Source organism: Molothrus ater, chromosome 8 (assembly GCF_012460135.2).
Source record: "Molothrus ater isolate BHLD 08-10-18 breed brown headed cowbird chromosome 8, BPBGC_Mater_1.1, whole genome shotgun sequence".
Classification (NCBI taxonomy): domain Eukaryota; kingdom Metazoa; phylum Chordata; class Aves; order Passeriformes; family Icteridae; genus Molothrus; species Molothrus ater.
This window is the reverse complement of record NC_050485.2, coordinates 24,109,094-24,128,636: the sequence shown is the minus strand read 5'-3', so window position 1 is coordinate 24,128,636 and position 19,543 is coordinate 24,109,094. Positions and strand designations below refer to the sequence as shown.

General features: G+C 45.1%; 2 protein-coding genes across 4 annotated transcripts in view; one reads left to right on the top strand and one right to left on the bottom strand.

The window, feature by feature from the left end:
* COL17A1 (collagen type XVII alpha 1 chain) overlaps nt 1-14,979 on the top strand; it is a 33,608-nt gene extending 18,629 nt beyond the window's left edge. Inside the window, exons 32-56 of the mRNA XM_054515649.1 lie at nt 370-405; nt 945-980; nt 1,229-1,309; nt 1,982-2,017; nt 2,714-2,794; nt 3,985-4,038; nt 4,159-4,200; nt 4,895-4,951; nt 5,034-5,093; nt 5,601-5,627; nt 5,704-5,745; nt 5,904-5,960; nt 6,337-6,384; nt 7,013-7,126; nt 7,401-7,538; nt 8,133-8,216; nt 8,887-9,015; nt 9,631-9,720; nt 10,249-10,362; nt 10,627-10,779; nt 11,487-11,897; nt 12,086-12,226; nt 12,814-12,876; nt 13,103-13,174; nt 13,342-14,979. Coding sequence (XP_054371624.1) covers nt 370-405; nt 945-980; nt 1,229-1,309; nt 1,982-2,017; nt 2,714-2,794; nt 3,985-4,038; nt 4,159-4,200; nt 4,895-4,951; nt 5,034-5,093; nt 5,601-5,627; nt 5,704-5,745; nt 5,904-5,960; nt 6,337-6,384; nt 7,013-7,126; nt 7,401-7,538; nt 8,133-8,216; nt 8,887-9,015; nt 9,631-9,720; nt 10,249-10,362; nt 10,627-10,779; nt 11,487-11,897; nt 12,086-12,226; nt 12,814-12,876; nt 13,103-13,174; nt 13,342-13,391 — 2,216 coding nt within the window. The 3' untranslated portion in view covers nt 13,392-14,979. The remainder of the gene's footprint in view (nt 1-369; nt 406-944; nt 981-1,228; nt 1,310-1,981; nt 2,018-2,713; nt 2,795-3,984; nt 4,039-4,158; nt 4,201-4,894; nt 4,952-5,033; nt 5,094-5,600; nt 5,628-5,703; nt 5,746-5,903; nt 5,961-6,336; nt 6,385-7,012; nt 7,127-7,400; nt 7,539-8,132; nt 8,217-8,886; nt 9,016-9,630; nt 9,721-10,248; nt 10,363-10,626; nt 10,780-11,486; nt 11,898-12,085; nt 12,227-12,813; nt 12,877-13,102; nt 13,175-13,341) is intronic.
* SLK (STE20 like kinase) overlaps nt 14,290-19,543 on the bottom strand; it is a 49,683-nt gene continuing 44,429 nt past the window's right edge. For all 3 annotated transcript variants that reach the window (XM_036385243.1, XM_054515650.1, XM_036385245.2), the window contains one exon: nt 14,290-19,410. In XM_036385243.1, the coding sequence (XP_036241136.1) occupies nt 19,264-19,410 (147 nt within the window). In that variant the 3' untranslated portion in view covers nt 14,290-19,263. The remainder of the gene's footprint in view (nt 19,411-19,543) is intronic.

Here is a 19,543-nt window from a genome sequence, read left to right as displayed (position 1 = left end):
GAGATATAAACAGAGGATGTGACATCTGTAAGCAGAGGTGGTTTGGGGGGGACAGTTCAACAGGGAATTCATCCAAGAGCCTTAGGACAGGTAGCAGTACCTACAAGATGCTACAGGTAAATTTGTGAAGCAGTGTCATCATCCAGGGAGCAGTGGGACCAGGGAAGCCCAAGGACAGAACCAGCTCAGTCTGTTCCTCCATTGGCTTATAAAGTCCTCAGAGACCTGCTTATAAAGGCTGAAAGCTGGGGTCTTGAGTAGGGAGCTCCTTCTGTAAACTCACAAGTGAAACAGCTGGGGTACCTGAAAAGCATACAGCAAACAATATTTGCACTAATTATTTTAAATTGTTTGCCTACCTCATATCAGGACTTCCAGGCAACCCCGGCCGACCAGGGGCTAAAGGTGAGTTTTGTTTCTTCCCTAATGCTCATTTTCTCTCTAAAGATTTCATTTTAGCAAGGATTAGCTGCTCCACTGACCAGTCCCTGGATCAACAGTGGCATCTAGTGGCTTTGGGAAAGGAAAGTTTGAGAAGCGCGGTAGGCAAAGCTTCCCTGAGCATACACGGAGGGCAGTGGGGACGTCTGCTGAGGGACTTGGCATGGCAGCTCTCCTCTGAGCAAACCTCTGAAGCCCGGTTCTGCCCTGAGCATAAGATGCCTGGTGACTGCAGTGGAAGCTGTGTGCCTGCCTCAGATAAATCAAGCTATTGCCCGTGCTGGCAGAGGTAGTGCTTGGAAAGCTGATCAGAGGGCTTCTCTGGATTAGCACAGCTCTCTTGCTTCCCTCCTGACCTTCTAGTGTTGTGACTTCTCAGACAAGAGATCAAGGGCAGAAAGAACAGAAACTACATGCTTAATAGTACAATGTTATTGAGCTTATTATAGCTTTTACCTGCTCCCCCAAAAAGAAGCTCAACTTTTATATCTTTATTTTCCTAGGAGAACCTGGAGCTCCAGGAAAAGTCATAAGTGCAGGTATGTAATGCTGTGAGGGGTCACACTTCTGATTTTGGAGGTTTTTCTCTGTGTTTTTTTTGTACCTCCTCAATTCATCTTGACTGTATGTCAGACTTGTACTGGGGCTCCCTGTGCTGGGAGAATGTATGTGCCATCAATGTGGTATTCCTTAAGCATAGATTTTTACACATTCACTGTGTAAATATAAGTGTAAAGATGTGTGAATATTAGTGTCTGTGTGCTAATCTATGTGGTTTTTTTTTCAGAGGGTTCATCAACTATTACTCTGCCAGGCCCACCAGGGCCCCCAGGCCCCCCTGGCCCCACTGGTCCTCCAGGTGTTCCAGGTGAGTACTGATGCGTACAAAGTAGTGATAGATCAAATCCAGGAACTAGAATCAAGCTCTTTCACTGCTCAGGAAGGCAGGCTTGTGTCTCATCCCTTTCCCAGCACTGTTGCTGAAATTAGGTAGTGCTTGTTTTCCAGCCTCAGCTTTGCACTCAAGGCAGCAGAATTCCCACTCAAGCATCTGTAAATCTTTCTCACACACAAACACTGGCTGTGCATGAACTTCAGCCTCAGACTCCTCTGTCCAGTCATACACTGCCCTCCAGCATGCTGGTGTCAGGCAGCAGAGTTCCTGAGCCCTGATTCTCATGGCACTTTCTGCCTGGAGCTAGTCCTGGAGCTGATTTTGGCAGAGGCAGTCTCAGTTTGCAGTATGGAATGTGAGAGGAGGGTTAGGCCTTTTGCATTCCATTTCTTTTGTGGTCAGTGGCATTCTGGTTATTTCCCCAGTCCAAGAGGCACCAAGCATTTTAATTGCCACAGGATGGAAATTCAAGTAATATATGGGGCATTGATTAATTCATACCCCATAGCAATTCCATTTGTTTGTGTAGAAAATACATTTTTTCATAGTCTCAGTTCTTATAAAAGTCCTATTGATTATTTTCTGCTATTGTAAAATACAGCCAGTAAAATCTAATGAAATTTGGGTTTTTTCCTTTGAAACTAGGTCCTGTTGGACCAGCTGGTCTCCCTGGACAGCAAGGTACCGTTTTCCTTCAGCTTTGATTATGCTTCTTAAGAGAAAGGAATTCATTAGTTTTTCTTTGTTTCTAATTCTCTAAGCCCTTGGCTCATTCCCTCTCCCTTTTGTTCACAGATTTCTTCCTTTCAGTTCATTTTGTTGCACTATTTGGCTTAATTAATCTAGTAAAGAATTTTTATAATTTTTTGTTTTCCCAGGGGAAGAAGAAGGGTGGTAAGAGGGTGATAAGAGCCAGTGTAATGTGGATGCTGCAAATGTCTTTTTTTAATGCTATTTTTCCTGAAGGCTGGTATTTCTAAGTCACTCCTCAAGTGCTGTTGCCTTTCTGTGATAGGGGATATAGTCCAGCTGGATACCTCCTGCCATTTTGAAAGGCAGGAGAACAAACTAGAGCCAAATTGGGATTAATGTCACTGTGAAAGCACTGCCAGTTGGGCAGACATCTCTTAGAAAGGGCCTGAAGAGAGCTGACCCCTAAGAACCTTTCTTAGCTGGTTTTCTCTGATCCTGTTAGAGCAAACTGGGCATAATTTCCACACTTGAATGCAATGTCCCTCAGATCTGGGGACTGAGTTCATGCTCCCAGTTCTCATAAGAACAGTCTGAACCTCTTGTCAGAGTAGGTACAAAATGTCACCCTGTCTCAGTTACATAACTCCCTTTCTCTGTTTCTTTTTTTTTTTCCCCTGGAAAAAGGTCCACGGGGTGAGAAAGGATCCCCAGGTGAAGCTGTGATAGAAACCATCAGAACAGAAGTCTCATCATTAGCATCTCAAAGTAAGTGGCCCTGCCTTTCCACTCCTTTGCCTGGAGATGTGTCAGAGCTTCAAGGCCTGCTCACAGCCACCAGGAGATGCCCCTAACTCTCTCTTCTCAATGTGACATGGGGCAAGTATGTGTGTGTGGTGGTGTGTCTGCAATGCCAGCTACCTTTTCTTTACTCCTCATCTGTGCATCCTAAAGTCCTTTCAAAAAGAGGCAAAGGGCATCAGGCCCACATCACAGAGAGGGAAGCTGAGGAATGGTGGCTGATGAGCAGCCACTAACAGGGGAGATACAGAGCTGAGAGCTTCCAGCCACTGAGTTCACACAGGGCAGTTCCCTGTGCAATATGAGCATGGAGCTATCTGTAAGATGAGAACCAGTGTGAAAAGGCACTTTAGTCTAAGCAACAGAAATAATCTCTCTTCAAATTAAAGGATGAATTCACACGAGAGCAAATAAATTTTAAGATTTAAAAAAATGTAACATTTTGTAAAAATTTTAAAATTTTAGGATGAAAATAAGTGGAGCTGAACAGAATGGTTTAGCAACATCCCAAGAAAAGCACTTGCTCTGTGCAACACTGTTTTGCATTACTCAGAGATGTGTAATGCACTTTGAGTTGCTATTCCTAGGATCTGGGACCTCTGCAAGTTTGCAGCAAGGTAGAAGAGGAGATAAAATTATAAATGATCCTTGCCTGATCACCATCTGAATGGGGCCATGTAGATTCAGACCAGCTTCAGTACTGGATCACAGCATCACTGAACTTTGAGTTTGTGCCTCAGCTTGGAGGTGAGGGTGCCTCACACAGTACAATCAAGATAACACAGTGCAGCTGCTTGATAAATAATGTCTGTGTTGTGTTCTCCTCCCAAAATTTCTCTTCTCTTATAAAGAATCTTTCCTCTCCTTGAAGTTCTCTCCCTCCTTCTTTAGCCTTTGGTCCTTTGCTCTTTCTCTCAACAACCGTTACTCTCCTCCCTGTTTCTAGTATCCTACTCTGAGCTGTATTTTGCTTCATGTCCTAACCAAGCACATCTCTCCTCTCCCTCCTCTGCTTCATCTTGGTCTTAGGTCACCCAGGTCCCATCTTAGTCCAGCTTTGATTGTAAGAGCTTCTAACAGCAATATATTGACAGTTTCCATAGCAGCAGTCTCTCCATAGCAACAATTTCCCTTGTTTGCGTTTTTCTTTTGCACAGTGCTGGGAGATGTACAAGGACGAGCAGGACCACCAGGTCCCCCTGGACCACCAGGTGGGTAACATATGGAGCTCATCCCCTAAGCAAGGAATGCTGACACAACATGGCATGTTTCTGAGCCATGCAGTTTGCTGTGTGAATGTTCCCTAATACCCCTGTTTCATTTGTCATCAGGTGAATCTGTGCAAGGACCCCCTGGACCTCGTGGTCCCCCAGGTAAGAGCTTGTTCCTCTGAAACCCAGCTGGAAAGTGGGAGGTTTTTCCCCAAGGCCTAGGGCTGGAAGCAGAATGTCAGTGGGTTTCTACCAACACAATTTCACTGCAGCAAGATGCTGCCCAACAAAGAACATTTGCTTTTGCAGCAGGTTCTAGCCAGAGTATTAATTAGTAAAAGCCATACCTTTTGGGAAGACACTCAAAGTTTTCAAGCTGCCAAAGGAAGTAACTGCATTCAATTCCATATTTACTTCTTACTTGTCCAACCTTAACTTTCAGCTGCGGTCACATGGGGAGGTTCTTATCATGAGGAACATATCCCCATGCCCCATCCTGTAACACAGCCAGAACAGAGAAGGTGTGGGAGGACATGTGACAGGACTAGAACCCCATTCCTTGTTCTCTGCTCAGTAGGAGAAGGGAGCAGCTTAGGTGTGTGATGGGATAGGCACCCAGTACCACAAAGAAAGGAGTTTATCTGTCCTTTTCTGCTGTGGTGGCAAATGATAGTGAAAAGTAACTACAGGGATAGATCTAGGAAGGATGTGAAGGAAACAGTGATAAGGGCCTACACTGGGAAATAATCAAGCTAAGGCCGTGGCTGGAGATGTAGCAGCTCTTACATTCATTTACTTACACTGCTGAGGCTGATCCTTCCTGAAGCCTTTCTGTGTTCCTTTTATCTAGGAGAAGGATTGCCAGGACCTCCAGGCCCACCAGGGAGACCAGGATCATCCATGTCCACCTCAGGTAGTTCTTGCCACTCATTCTGTCATCTGGTCCTGGGAATGTTCTGTTGGATGTCATGAAGAAATCTTTGTTTGAATTGCAGAAGCATTCTTCACAGGCCCACCAGGTCCACCAGGACCACCAGGCCCGAAGGGAGACCAAGGTGGGTATATCATGCTGCCTTACCAAAGTGCTAGAGGGATCTTAGCACCTGAGACTGAAAAGAAGAAAGGGGTTAGGAGCAGAAACTCCTGTATTTCCCTGTCCGTAAGAAAGCTAGTACAGTTGTCACTAAGTAGGACTCCTGTCTGCTGTAAAACAAGTCAGTCGTTGTCAAAGAAATTTATTATCCTCCAGGACTGGTGTCAAGGCAGTCTCACTCTATTCAGATCCCAATTTTGCAAGCCCATTATAATCAAGAACATTCAGAACTTCAACTTTGCCATTGAAGGGGACAGCCTTTTTGCAGAATGCACTGTGGACTAACTCAGTTCAAGGGGGTGGCCTGTGAAGTGTAGCTCAACTATCAGGTGGCAGGAAAATGTGCTCCCTTTACCCATTTCTCCCCTACAAATTGAAGGCCAAGATGATATGCTGCAGTGTGGGCTGGGATGCTGCTGATGAGAATAAAGCAAATCCTAACCCTGTTCCTGTGCTTCCCTGTTCACAGGTGAACGAGGCCCACGGGGATTCACAGGTAAGGAAATATCAGTGGGTTTCAGGGTAGCTTGCCTGGGTGTACGAGTGCTCCTTCATTTCTGTGTCTCATGCAGGAGAACCGGGTGATCCTGGCCTTTCAGCATTCTCCTCCCACGGTTAGTCTGTGTCCCCTTTCCTCCTTTGAATTCATTGTCCCTGGGCTGAAATCAGGCCAAAATCCTGCTCTATTCTTTCTAACTTAATTTTACTGGAGCCAGGCTTTTGGCTACATACTTTATTCCTGTCAATCTGACTCTCTTTCTGCAACTGGCAGGTGAAAGAGTCACCATACAGGGACCCCCAGGCCCACCTGGCCCACCTGGACCAAAAGGTGAAGTTAAAAATCTTCTTTCTTTTTTTTTTTGGGGTGGCCTCACACATCCAAGCATGGTTGAGACTTAAGGATGGAACAACCCAGTCCTTTGGGAGCTAGAGCTGTGCTCCACCCTGCCTTTTCAGGCAAAGCAGGACCAGAGCAATAGATTTGCTGTGAGCCCAAGGCACTTGACCAGGTCACAGAAGGCTCAGGAAAGCTGCCATAGCATCATCCTTATGCTCTTTCCCAACAAGCTGGCGTTTCAAGACACTCATTGCAAGGGCTGGGTAGTTGCTTCTCTAACAACATGAAGCTCAGCTGTTTCACTGACCAAGTATGCAACATGCAGTCACACCCATTACAAGTGTGTGTCTCCCTCACTCTTTTCCAGGTGATGCAGGTGTCCCAGGTGCACCTGGCATCCCAGGAGCATCTCGAGGTAAGAGGCCAGACCATCATTGCTCTGATATTAAGAAGGAATGCTAATATCTGTGGAGGCTTTGAAAAAGCTCCTTTGACTTTTGCCAGTGTGGGTGCCAACCTTATGCTGATGGGATTTCTGTTCAAAACCCCTTTTTTGTACAGCTTGCCTTAAATCAGAAAATTTAAGAATTTTCCAACTTATTGGGAATCCTTTAAGCCAGAGTTTTGCTTCTGTGGGGACAGATCCTTGAACTGGTGCTTCCCAGGCTGACTGGGATTGGGAGCAGGAGGGCAGTGATGTTAGACTAATGAGCTTGAGCTCTATGATCTCCATCTGTATTCTGCACAGCACTGCACTCTAGTGCACAAACCCACCAAGTCTGCCTGCACAAAACCAGCAATGTCTCTGGACTCAGCCCTGCACAGGCTGAATTATAAAAATGCTGAATTAATTGAGGACATTATACTGCCAAATACACCATGCTCAGACTGTGTTTAAAGATGCAGGGGGAGCCCCTCCATATTCAATTTCCAAAGGTCTTTCCAGGCCTGTGGGAAGGGCTTAATGCAAGTACATTTCATTATCACTTGGTCTAATGCAACTGTGCCAAAAACACTCCTTCTCCTTACAATGCTTTCTCTAGGTGGATCCAGACAAATTCAGGGACCCCCAGGACCTCCTGGGCCACCTGGTCCTCCTGGCCCAAGTGGAGGTTCATCTCAAGAGATTCAGCAGTATGTCACTGACTACCTGAAGAGTGAGTATAATGAGATTTTTGCTGTGGGTCAGCAGTTTCATGCCTATTTCTCTTTTGTTCCCTAGGGCCTTGTCTTTCTTCTATTAGAAACAACAGCCCTGCTACTCCGGGCCTATTTCTGCTGAATACTGTGAACTGCTGTTGTCCACTGTGGCCTCTGTAGAACTGTCCTTCTGTTGTCCTATTCTTTGTCAGAGGAAGAGGGTCTGGTAATTGTGCATATGGTCAGTCTTCCCTCTTAGTGATGTGGTCATATCTTGGGCTTTCTACATAGGTGACAATGTCAGACATTATTTCACTGGTGCCCAAGGCCCACCAGGCCCTCCAGGCCCACCTGGACTCATCACCACTGCAGATGGGATGACCTTGGATTATGCAGAGCTGGCTACCCGTGTCATGAGCTATATGACAAGTAAGCACCATGTTGGTAAACTCTGTACTGAGTCATGCCCTCAGCTGAGCTTGTGCAGCACCTACGAGGTGAGAACCAGAGGAGAAACAAATCTTTAAATAGCACCCCAACCAGGTTATTCATCTTCAGCAGTCTAGGCCCAGGACTCTACACAGCTGAGGTGTCCTCTGAGCCTTGTCATTTTTTCATGGTTAGATTAACTAGCAGTTGCTGCTGCTTGAAAAGTCTTATATTAAACATTTGCTGTTAGACTCTTTGACACCCCAAAGACCCCAAACAGAGATGGCTTTATTTAGAATATGTGTTCTCAAGTATTTGGGGGTTGTCTTGTGTGCTTGGGGACCTCCTAAAGTAGATGAAGTCCCCAGAGCTTTTGGAAGTAGCCTGAAATCTCAACCAGAAATTCACAGACTACACAGCTATGTGTGATGACCAGGAGATGACCAGAATGTGTGAGATAGCAACTGTTTCATAGTTGGGGGCATGAGAAGGCCATTCTACCAGTTAATTAATTTATCTGTCCTTTGCTCCTTCCTGACCTCCCCTCACTTTCTGTCTCATACTGGCTAATGTAAAACCTTTTCATTCCCACAGGCTCTTCAGGTCGCTATGAGTCATTTTCTAGCTCAGTATCCACTACATCCATTTTGTACCAAGAACTTCTGGACTTGCTGCAAAGTAAGTGACCCTCAAGGGAAACATGGGATTGAGGGTAAAGCATCCTGGAGATCTCCTTTTCCCTTCCAGTCTCCACTCTGCAACTGGAGTCACCTGCAGCTGCTTCAGTGTGTTGTACTTTCCAGCTCCCCACTCTCAGTGTTCCCCCCACAGCCTTGCTATGTTGTTGTTCTTAAGGTGAAGGGGATCCCCAACTCTGTGTTCTTTTCTATACACACTGTTACTGTGGGCTGACAGGTAAATCTCCAGGTTGTCATTTGGCTGTCCCTGAAGGTAATGATTTTGCTGGCCAGCACTGTGCTCCAAATGGCTCCAAAGTGTCACAAAGCTCAGCATGGTCTTTCCCAGCTGAGCTGCTTTTCATTCCCTTTACCCAAGAAGTTGGCCAGGGTGTCCTGAAAAGAACAGACCACAGGGAGGTCTCTTAAGCCATCCAAATTCTCATCCGCCACATACCCTTACTATAGGAGGTTCTCAGCCTTGTCACAAATGTTTCTGGGACCACATACAGGACAATTCACTCAGAAAAGAGAGAGGAAAGGAGCTTTGCATCCATAGGTTTTGATGATTTCCTTGGTGGAGGGGGCTCAGCTCACAGGCTGGGACCTCCTCACACTTGGTGTCTGTGCAGCAGCTGGACAGCCTGAAAAGATGTTTTTTTCATTTCTAGGAGAAGAAATTCGCCAGTATCTCATTGGACCTCGGGGCCCACCGGGACCTCCTGGGCCAGGGGGAGATGGAATGTCTCTGTCACTGGATTATGATGAGCTGACCAGGAGGTTTATCAGCTACTTGTCAAGTAATGGTTTTATTAGTGTGTGTTTCCCTCTGTTCCTTTGGGAGCCCAGCAAAAAGCTCATGCTGTCAAGTCAGTAGAAATTATTCCAGTGCTAATTGTGTGAATCCCTGTGTACAGAGACCTCCTCACAGGGACTGTAAGAGACTTGGAAGAGAACAAAGATACCCTGTAGCTAAGATACCACTGACAGACTAATGAATCCTTTCTTTGTTAAAAATTGAGCTTAGGAACAAAATTTCATCTTAGCCATCTTATCAGTCCCATCAACACCTTTAAGTGCCTTTCTAACCTTTATCTCTGTGGTCAGGATATATTTCTCTGTGGAAGAGTTGGTCTGTCCAGGGGTGTCCCCATCATGTAACGGGTTCATGAGGTGCAGAGCTTTTGCCAGGAACAGAAGCCCTTGCCTGCCTGTCTGTAGGTGTCCTTGGGATTGTCAGGGCAAAGTCACAAGTCCAGAACAAGGTTTGAGCTCTGGCTCCTGGCACAGCCTGCTGATGGGGACACTGCACTCTGCAGGAGCCCCTCCTGCATTGCCTGTGAACAAGCCCTGCAGCCTGTCTGCTCACACTGTAACAGCCTGTTTTGATAATGTGTATCTCTTGGATTTTGCAGGTTCTGGGATGAGCATTGGACTGCCTGGACCACCTGGGCCTCCAGGGTCACCTGGCATATCTTACAGTGACCTGACAGCGTACCTGCGAAGTAAGCCAACTTCTTCACTCCCCTGCCATGGGGCTCCACGTGACCCCAGGACCTTTTTCACAGCCTTAGTCACAGAATTTCCCTTTTGGCCTATCATCACAAATAACCCTCTGATGGTCCTTTGTCCTTAGCAGCACTGCAGGCCTCTGCTGGCACCTGCACACCCCACAGGGGGCTGCAGCTGGATCACCATGCTCCTGTGAGGAGCAGCAGCAGTGGGGCTGTCTTGGCGGGCATGAAGGAGCCCTTTATTGTGTCCAAACTCTGCAACATAAAGGCATAATTTCTTATGCCTCTTTAAAAGTATATTTTAAAAATAGGGACTTTACTCTCTTTGGAATCACCTGACTGTCCAATATGACATATACATGCAGGAAGTGAGGTACACCAAGAAAGCTACACCAGGAAGTACTAGAGAGAAAAAAACCCTTCCACTTGGCTGTATCTGGTATAACTTGTATTGTCAAGAAACATTCATTAGGATTGGGGTTGTTTGGGTGACTTCTTTTCTTCCCTTGTGTCTTACAGACTCTGAATTCAGTGGTGTTGTTGGGCCCCCTGGTCCTGCAGGCCCCCCAGGACCTCCAGGGATCCCTGGATCACCAGGCACCTCTCTGGAGGACATCTCTGCTTACCTTCAAAGTAAAGCACTTATGTTTCTCACAGCTGGCAGGGTGATTCTGTTTTTAGATGCAGGGGGGACTTGAGGCTGAGATTTAGCTTAGATTTAGCAGGGATGTGACTGCCCCTGGAAACAAAGTCACTGTATTAAGAAAAAAATTTGTCAGTGTTGTCTGTAAAGGGATGGAAATTGGGGTTGGAGCTTTTAAACTTTCAAGATCATGACAGATATGTGAAATTTCCTTATCCTCTCACTGATGAAAATAATTCTTTCTCTCTCTCAAGATGTTGGATACTCTTCCCTTTCTGGAGTCCGGGGCCCACCTGGCCCTCCTGGCCCTCCAGGACCACCAGGTTTCTCTGGAACTGGCCTCCTGTCCTATGCTGACATCACCAACAGCGATGAGTTCAGGAGTGAGCTGATCCAGTACCTGAAGAGTAAGGGAACACCATCCATCTTTCCTGCACACATCCCAAGACATGCTTCACCTGGTGTAGGTGACTGGCTCTGCCACAGCTGAGACATTCCTGTAGGAGCCTTCCCTCTACAGCCAGGCCTACAGAAGTGTGCTGCACCCTGTAGGCTTCTCTCCTCTCAGTCCAACTGCCAGCTAAAGCCTGTGTTGTGAGACAACAGGGACAAGCACTGGGTAGTTGCAGTTGGCCTGTGCTGAACATGGGTCCCTAGGAAGGTCACCAGCAGAGTTTTACCATGGGAAAAGCATTTTATTTGGTAAACATCTGCTGAAGAGCCATGGATAATGGAAGGCAGCACTGAGCTAGCTGTGAAGCATCAATGGTCTGAGCTCATGCTGGCAAGCCGTCCAGGACAGGCTTTCAAAAACACCTCAGTTTTGGCAGACTGGTCACAGAATGGCTCTTCTGGCAGAGGTGCTGAAATTGGTCTGAGGAGTGCAGCCTTCTGCAAAATCATTGGGCAAGTTCCTAAGGTTGGGTACACAAAACTGTGGGAGAGATAGGAAAGAGGCAGTCTTGCCATCTGTGAAGTTCAAGGTTGACATGTGACTGCTGCCTGAGAAATGGCACTGGATGAGGGTCACTGATGGTTGGTGAGACAGAACTTCACACTCCAGGCTTCAGGTGGTATCTCTATCAAGCCCAGCGTCCCCCCTTGTATTTTGTAGGTGATGAAGTTCGAAGCTACATCTCAGGACCCCCTGGGCCCCCAGGACCACCAGGACCTAAAGGAGACAGTGGCTTTGTGTCTGGGTCTATGTCTTCATCATACCAAGGGTTACGAGCTTCTGAGCACTTGCATGGAGGATCCCTTGGTGCTGAGGGCTCCCACAGGGACTCAGTGGGCACAGGCAGCTCATATGGCAGCTCCATGAGCAGCAGATCCTCTTACCATGCCTCAGTGGGCAGCGATGGCGCTTACGATGCCGCCATGGGCACTGCTGGGTCTTTTGATGGGCTGCTGACAGAGGAGGAATCACACAGATCATCAGCAGGGTCGAGCAGATCCTACAGCAACTCCTTCACTGGTTCCCTGGATTACAACGAGCTGGCGCTCCGTGTGTCAGAGAGCCTGCAGAGTGAGTGCAGTGCCTGCTCATCCTGACCCTCCCTATCCCCGCCTACACCTCCACACCCGCTGTGCCTGGTCATGGTGTTCCCTTCCCTCTCCTTCCTGCTGCCTACACCTCTCCCTTACACCTTCTGCCTCAGCATGCAGCCGCAGTTCTCCCAGAGCTCCTTTCAAATGACGTCTTCAATTCCACAGGCCGAGGTATTCTCCAGGACCTGATGTCTTACACAGCACAGGGACCTGCAGGTCCCCCAGGCCCTCCTGGTCCCCCTGGCATCAGCAAGGTCTTTGCAGCCTATGGCAATGTCACCGCAGACCTAATGGACTTCTTCAGAAGTGAGTGACATTTTGGTTTGGCATTTCTGGCTCATGTATATTAGATCTCCCCAACCTCTCACAGACCTACTGATCTTCTCACCTTTGCACACTGCAAAAGTCAAGGTGCAGAGTTGAAGGTGGATGGTCTTTCCATCTCCTTCCTTACTTGCTGGGGAGGTGCAGTCTTATCATTAGGAAGGACATCAGTTTTCCCACTCTTGGTAGGAAACTCATCCCAAACCCTGAAGGCCTCTGTGCTTACAAGCTCTGTGGCCCATTTTAACATGGCTGGGCTGGTACACATACAGAAACATGAGCCAGCTGCTCACTCTGCTCTCAGATTCCCTACACTGAGCATGGGCCAGCTCCAGCCCTAGTGACAGCCAGGACACAAATGAAGGAGAGAGTGACACAGCAGTGCTGGTAAAATGACACCACAGCCTGTCCTTGGGACTTTGTTGGGACCAAAACCCTGTTTAGAAACCTTGCTGTCAGTCTAATCCCATCTAACCAAGAGAAATGTCCTTCTAGTGTGACTCACAGCTTCTCTGGGTGGGCAGTGGTTTCTCCCATTCATTCACTCTCTCCTTCATTTCCCTCTCCAGCACATGGTGCCATCCAGGGGCCACCTGGTGAAAAGGGAGAGAGAGGTTATCGTGGACCCAAAGGTAAGGCTTGCCATCCTTTCCCTCTTCAGCCTTCTCATGGCCAGGAAGCAGCACTGTGACCACAGAGGTCACAGCACTGCTCGAGGTCACACCCTCTCACAGTGAGGGTGGCACCTTCAGGATCTCAGCCAAAACATTGTCCTGATTTGGTGTCCCTTCCCCTGGCCTGTCCCTGTCTGTGGGTCACTTGTGCTCAAGGGCAAACTTGGTCTTCTCATTCCTTCAGGTGACCCTGGGCCGATGGGCCCACCAGGACGACACGGGCACAGGGGACCAAAAGGAGAGAAGGGAGAGAAAGGTAGGAACACCTGCCATTCCCAGGAGAGCAGGGTTGACTGTCACAAGTGGCACCAGCCCATCCCTGGGAATAGCTGGGAAACACAGCCTCAGTTTTTTGGTTTGGATCTTTTGTCTTTTTACATGGTCTTTTCCACTAACCCTCCTTTTGATTTTTCTGGTCCCCAGGTGAACAACTGTATGTTGGCAGAAGAAAAAGAAGAGCTGTTGGTGTTTAAGGAAAGAGGTAGCTCAGTTATGCACAGGGCAGCATTCCCAGCAGCCTGTAGAAAATTAGCCTGAGTCTTCACTGCCTTAATGCTAAAACATCCTCACTGCTCAGCTGACCCCTTAGAGTTGATAGTTCAGATCTGAACGTCTCTTGTGTGTGTCCAGCATGGCCCTAGTGTGGGTGTTTGCTCCTTGTTACTGATGTTTGGCTTTGTGCCCCTGAGCTCCCAGGCTGATGGCCTTGGGCTGACAAGGGCTTCCTGTCTCACCTAATCCAGGCTTCTTGTACTACTCCCAGGTATGTAAAAACCTGGGTTTTTTAACGAGTAGCCAACTATGCAGAAAAAAGAAAACAATCCTGTTGCAGTGTGATGTAATAGCAACACAATCCCATCCCCACCCAATGCATGGTTTGTCAGGGATCAGATGCAGCCCACAAGGCCCTGTGAAAAACCCTGGCCTTGTACTGCCCTGGGATTCCCTCTCCACAAGCTTTGCCAACCTCAAGTGGAGCCCATTTATAGCAGCACAGTGAGACAGGACACACACAGGGCTAAACCAAAGCACTTTTAAAAGTAATTTGTTCATCTTTTAAAAATATTTTTGTACTTTTTTTGGTTTTTTCTAACTCTGGTAAAAAATAATCTTTAATGTAAACAGCCCAATTAAAGTGTGTTTTTAACCCCACCCCTGAACTATTGAGGACGGCTGTTCTGTGCCTGAAGGTGGTTGTGGGGCAGGGTGAGGCACCTGAGATGGGTCTGAAGTACAATGGTAAATACAATGGCACAACAGTAAATACTTTTATACTGTTATTTTAAACATTGTAAATCATCCCCTTCACTCAAATGCTTGTACAAATCACTTGTATTTCATGCAAGTTTTCCAACAACAAAATTGAGACAATTTCAGCAAACTGTGATTTTATTGTATTTACAGCAGAATTATTACAATATTCTACAGAAAGCCATGAAATCAAATTACTTTGAAAAACAAGACAAAAAAAAACTCCCAAAACTGTTGTATGGCTGCTACTGCAAGTTCACTTCCACAAGCTGTACAGAGACCCTTATCCAATTATTCATCCATCTCATGATTTTTGGTTGCTTTCTGTAAGGCAAAAATAGCTTGGTTTGCAGTTAACACAAAACATTCAACAAACTGCTGGGAGAATACGAGGGAGGCTGGCGGTGCCTCAGGCGCGTGTTTTGTCACAGGATGCTCCTGCTCTGCTTGGCTTCCTGACAGAAAATGGGGTGACAGTACAACACTCCATGTCCCTTCCTCGTTTCTGTTCTTTCCACCATTTTAGGACTGATTCTCATTACCAAAGAAGCTTTACCACCTAATTTTAAGTGTGGAAGGCTTTGTTAAATCAGGGTAACCCTGGACTCAGCCACTCCCTTCTGCTTTCAGTACAGGAAAAGCACATGAGCCCTTTCTCATGGCTTGGGTATGAGCATGCTTTTTGCTTAAGGGGTTTTCCTCTGGCACCACTGACTGCCCAGACAGCGTGCAAAGGAGCTACAAAAAACAAAGCATGACGACTGAGCTGGAGAAAAGAGATGTAGAACAAGTAAAAGTTCTGTAAAAGAACCACTGTAATTTCCTTTGTCTTCTCCTTCCCTTTATCTGTTCTCATCTTTTGCAAGATGAGAAATGGTGGGGCATCCTGGCCTTGGCTTGCCTGTGAACAAGGTTAATTCTCTTTAAAAGGTTAATTCTCTTTAATCTTACTTCAACTGCTGTGAAGATGTCAGAAGTAGCCTGGGAATGTGAAATTTGCATGGACACATCAACACAAGGAAGTTTCAGAGATCCAGAAGTACAGATTTTGATGTAAAATGATGATCAGTGTAAATGCTAACATCGAACTTATTGACACAGTGATGGCCCTAAACACTCCCCCCCGTCCTTTCCTCCAACAATGAGAGTCACTGTCCTCAAACTTGCCCCTCTTCCCCACAGCAGATGAACCAAGCAGTAGATCAGTGGAAGCAACTAGCACCAAGCTTATTTGTACATTTCAGTTTTCAGCAATGATGTATTTCTGAGGTCCTGGGAGCTATAGCTGCACAACAGCTCTGAAAATCAGGCTACCTAAAAGTGGACTAAAGTGCCTGAATTTAAATTACCTATTTGAATCTTTCCTATACCAAAGCAAGCTTGAAATACTTGCAAGGCAGATAGTATTTCAATTGGAGAATCAGCTTAAACGTCCTATGTGATACTGCTGTCACAAAGACATGGTGTGACAAAAGCGATTTCATTGCTGCTTTGCTTAGCTCTTAGTTAAGGTGCTATGTTTCCAATTTTTAAGGATAATAATTCAGTAGAATAGAGATATCATAAAGTCCTTTGGGACAGAAGAATAATTTCTTTAACTGTATGATAGATCAGATATTGAGTACCTGTGAATGCAATTTTAAAAGAATATTAGCTCAAAAGATTACCTGGAAAAAAGGATGCAGCTCAAACTGAACATCAGTTTTTAATGTGATGTGAAAAATCACTCTGGGTGAGTGCTGATGGTCAGGACAGTGCAGTCCTGCCAGCGAGAATTTGAATTCAGATGCCAATTCAAATAAAGATTTTCCTTCAGAAGGTGTTTATGAATCAGGACCTACATAATCAATCATATGAATAACAACTTCAGTATCGTATCCTTACATGCTGTGTATAGTTCTCATGTACAGACCAGCGACAGCAGAAGGAAAATGTGCTTTATGGGGATCAGAGAGGATCAAATGCTGGAGTATTTCTTCTTCATAAAATAAGCAGGCAAGTTCCCCTGGAACTTCAGAAGATCAAGAGCTGCCACAGCCCATTTGCTGCTGGGTTGGTAACCCCTCCTCAGCCAGAATCTCCTAAAAACAGGTAGCAGGTGCACCTGAAGACCTTTAGCCCTGGATCTCCCTGGATGCCTTAAGCAGTGCAAAATGCACTTTCAGAGCTTGGGAAACACACGGTGGGAGGCTGAGGCCCTGCAGGCAGATTTTCCATGGAGGATCAGTTGTAAACACAGGAGGACAACCCACACACAGCACTGCAATCCAGGGATTTATTGCCTTTTCTCATTTTCCTGTGGACAGAATTTACAATGTAGTAAAACACAATGGTGAGCAAATAGTGATTTGTGATCAGCTTTGGAGGAACATGTGGGGACAATGAGATCTGCCAAACAGTAAGAATTTGGAAATAAGTACATTGTTTTGGCTGCAGAAAATACACTTTACCACCCTGGAGATAGAGCTGCTAACATTCATTAGGGAGGTGATGTGAGATAGTACCAAGATTGGATTTCACGTCTCAGGAGATGTCTTTTAGGACTATGTGAGACTAAATTAAATTTGAATTGAATTTTCTGACACTGATACAATATTGTAACACCTCTCACATTCTGCAACACTTAAACCCAATTTTGTCAGTCTAGATGTGTAAGTACCCATGCTAGTTCTTGTTATCACTCAGTAAACATATTTTTGTGCTTGGTATCAATTCTCAGCCCAGTTCACAAGGCTGCAAGTGCTTCACAGGGCTTCCCACCTGGAGACCTGAGCAAGGCTTCCATCGCCACATCCGATCCCTCCCTTCATCCCAGAGCTCAGTTACAGTTATTTGTGCAATTTACAATGAGATCAGATTGCAGGGCCTGTGTGAAAAGGATCTTCAAATAAAAGATGTAAGAGATTCAGACAGAGGTAAACAGAATGCCAATACGTATTAGCAATGTATCACTGAAACTACCAAAAACGTGAGGAGAAGATTATTAACATTTCCCTGTGAGGATTTAATGGGGATGAACGTAGACATAATCCAGAAGAGGAAATCTACCTGCCCTGCCTACACCCCCGGTAAAGCACTGAGCCTACTTCATATGAAATTGCAAACAAATTCTGTTAAATAGAGATGAAGATTATTTAATGTTATCTTAGTCAATTTATGAAGGTGAAGCTTAAAAAGCAAAAGGTCTTCAAAGACTTGTTTCTCCCTACTAAACAAACAATTCAAAAAACTTTGCATTTAGCAACAACATTCTAGAGATACGGTGCGTGAATTTACAACAGTACACAATACACATTTAAAATAATAAAATGCCAGAAATTAAGGCTAGCTATTAAAGTAATTATGCTATCAAAAAGTTACAAAATTTAAATTAAAACATGCATTTTCCAATTTTCTTTTTACTGTGCTGTAAATTGTCTTCATTGAGAAGATACTGCTTCAACATCCAAGGATTTCAGCATCCAAGGTTTCAACCAGAGCTGATTAAAGTCCTATGTTAATTTCTGAGTTCATTGCCATGCAGCAACACTGTTCCCATGAAATGAACGCCATGGAATGGGCACCAGTTGCATGGTCAAAGCAAGCAAACGAAACGGGTGCAGTTGATGCCCAAAGATATCAGAGAACATCGGGCCTCAAAAGACAGAAAGCAAATACTATTTTACAAATGGAGCTCCAACATACCCAAGTACAGCTTCTAACACTGTCTTGATATGACTCAACCTCCATCCACCAAAAGGAGTGCAGCAAAAGTGACCTAATACAGCTGTATTTCCCTACCCCGCTATAGGAGACACAGTTCAGATTTCCCACTACAGATCAGTCAGGCAAATAACTTATGGTACATCCAGGAACTCAAAAAATAAAACCTGCCTATGTTAGTAGGTGGCAACACAAAAGCAAAACACCCAGCTTCATAGAGGAGTTTGTCTGTATATTTAACTTAAATCTTTCCTTAAAATAAAATGACCAAAATAAAAAAAAAATGAAACTAACACTTCTAGTGAAATCAGACTTTAGCCATGGTTATTTATAAATATGACCATCCACCTCCACTTCTGTGATGGAGTTCAAATGAACAGACTTTGGTAAGAACAGAACAATGGCTCTACCCATTCCAGGTACAGTTAGAGAAACCACGTGCATTTTGCACACCGCTTTCTAAAAAAATACATTCTACAGTTTTTCAGTTTGTAGAACTAACCACCTGTATGTAATAGCTAAAGAAAATAATAAACTGTGCATTTTAAAGTTAGCATTTCTTTCACCTTTACATATTTTAGTGCAAAATATTTTAGGGTGAGGATTTACAACAAAAATGGCAGTAGCAGCAAGAAATCTTGTTTTGTACAGTAACAGCAACGCTAAGGAGTTTTGTGTTTTTAAATGACAAAACAGTATCCTGTTGCCAGGATCAGCATATCTAAGTGTTTCAGGCACTGTATTAATTAAACTAGCACCCCATTTCATTATGGAACTAATGGACAAAACATGTCATGAAGATCAGCTCAGTTTAATTTATGCCAGAGGTTTCTTTTGAAAGAAGTTGCAAAGGCTTTTGCCAATTGTGTTTAAACATAAGGGTTTGTGTTTCTGATTGCTGGCATGTTCTTAGTAATTAGTTTCAGTCCTTGCCATGAAGACACTGCTCACATTAGAAAAATTTTCAGCCTCTCATGGCAGTTTCAATTGTGGAATTCTCTCATGGAGAAATCTGATGCTTAAAAGCACAGTAGCAGAACTAATATTACACCATTTAAATGTTCAGATGAGAAACCATTTTTTTATGATGAGAAAGAGCATAATTAATATTTCAGGCTTAAAGTCAAAACCATAGGTAATGTACTTTTAGAGACTGGGATAAAAAGCCCACTTAGTCTTGAAACATCTGAAGGACGTTACAATACCACTGTACACCAATACTTGGTTTGTTTCTTCTGTTCAGGGGAGTGAAGAAAGCGCTCCTGACACTGATTGTCTCCACTGAAAACAAGACACGCGAGGTCCCCGATGTTCATATGCCGCGGGTGAGTCAGGTTAGACCGTAAGGAGGGAGAATTCCAAACACCAAAAAACCTCCAGAAGTTCCCAGAGTTACGACCCAGTGGAGTGAAGACTGGGGATTGGGTAGAATTTGGAAATCCGGCTTTGTGTTGAAGGATTAAGGCATTCGGATTCTCCAGTCATTTTAAAGAAAACTTCCTGTTCCTGCAGTTTTCTGGCAAATTCTTCTTCCAGCATCTAAAACCAAAATCAGATTGTCACAGGATTAACAAGGCAAAGTACAAGAAACCCATTATTGTGGAGACATTTTGTCTGATCAATCTCTCTCTGAACTGTGTGAAAGTCTACTACATTCCCTTTTAAAATAAAA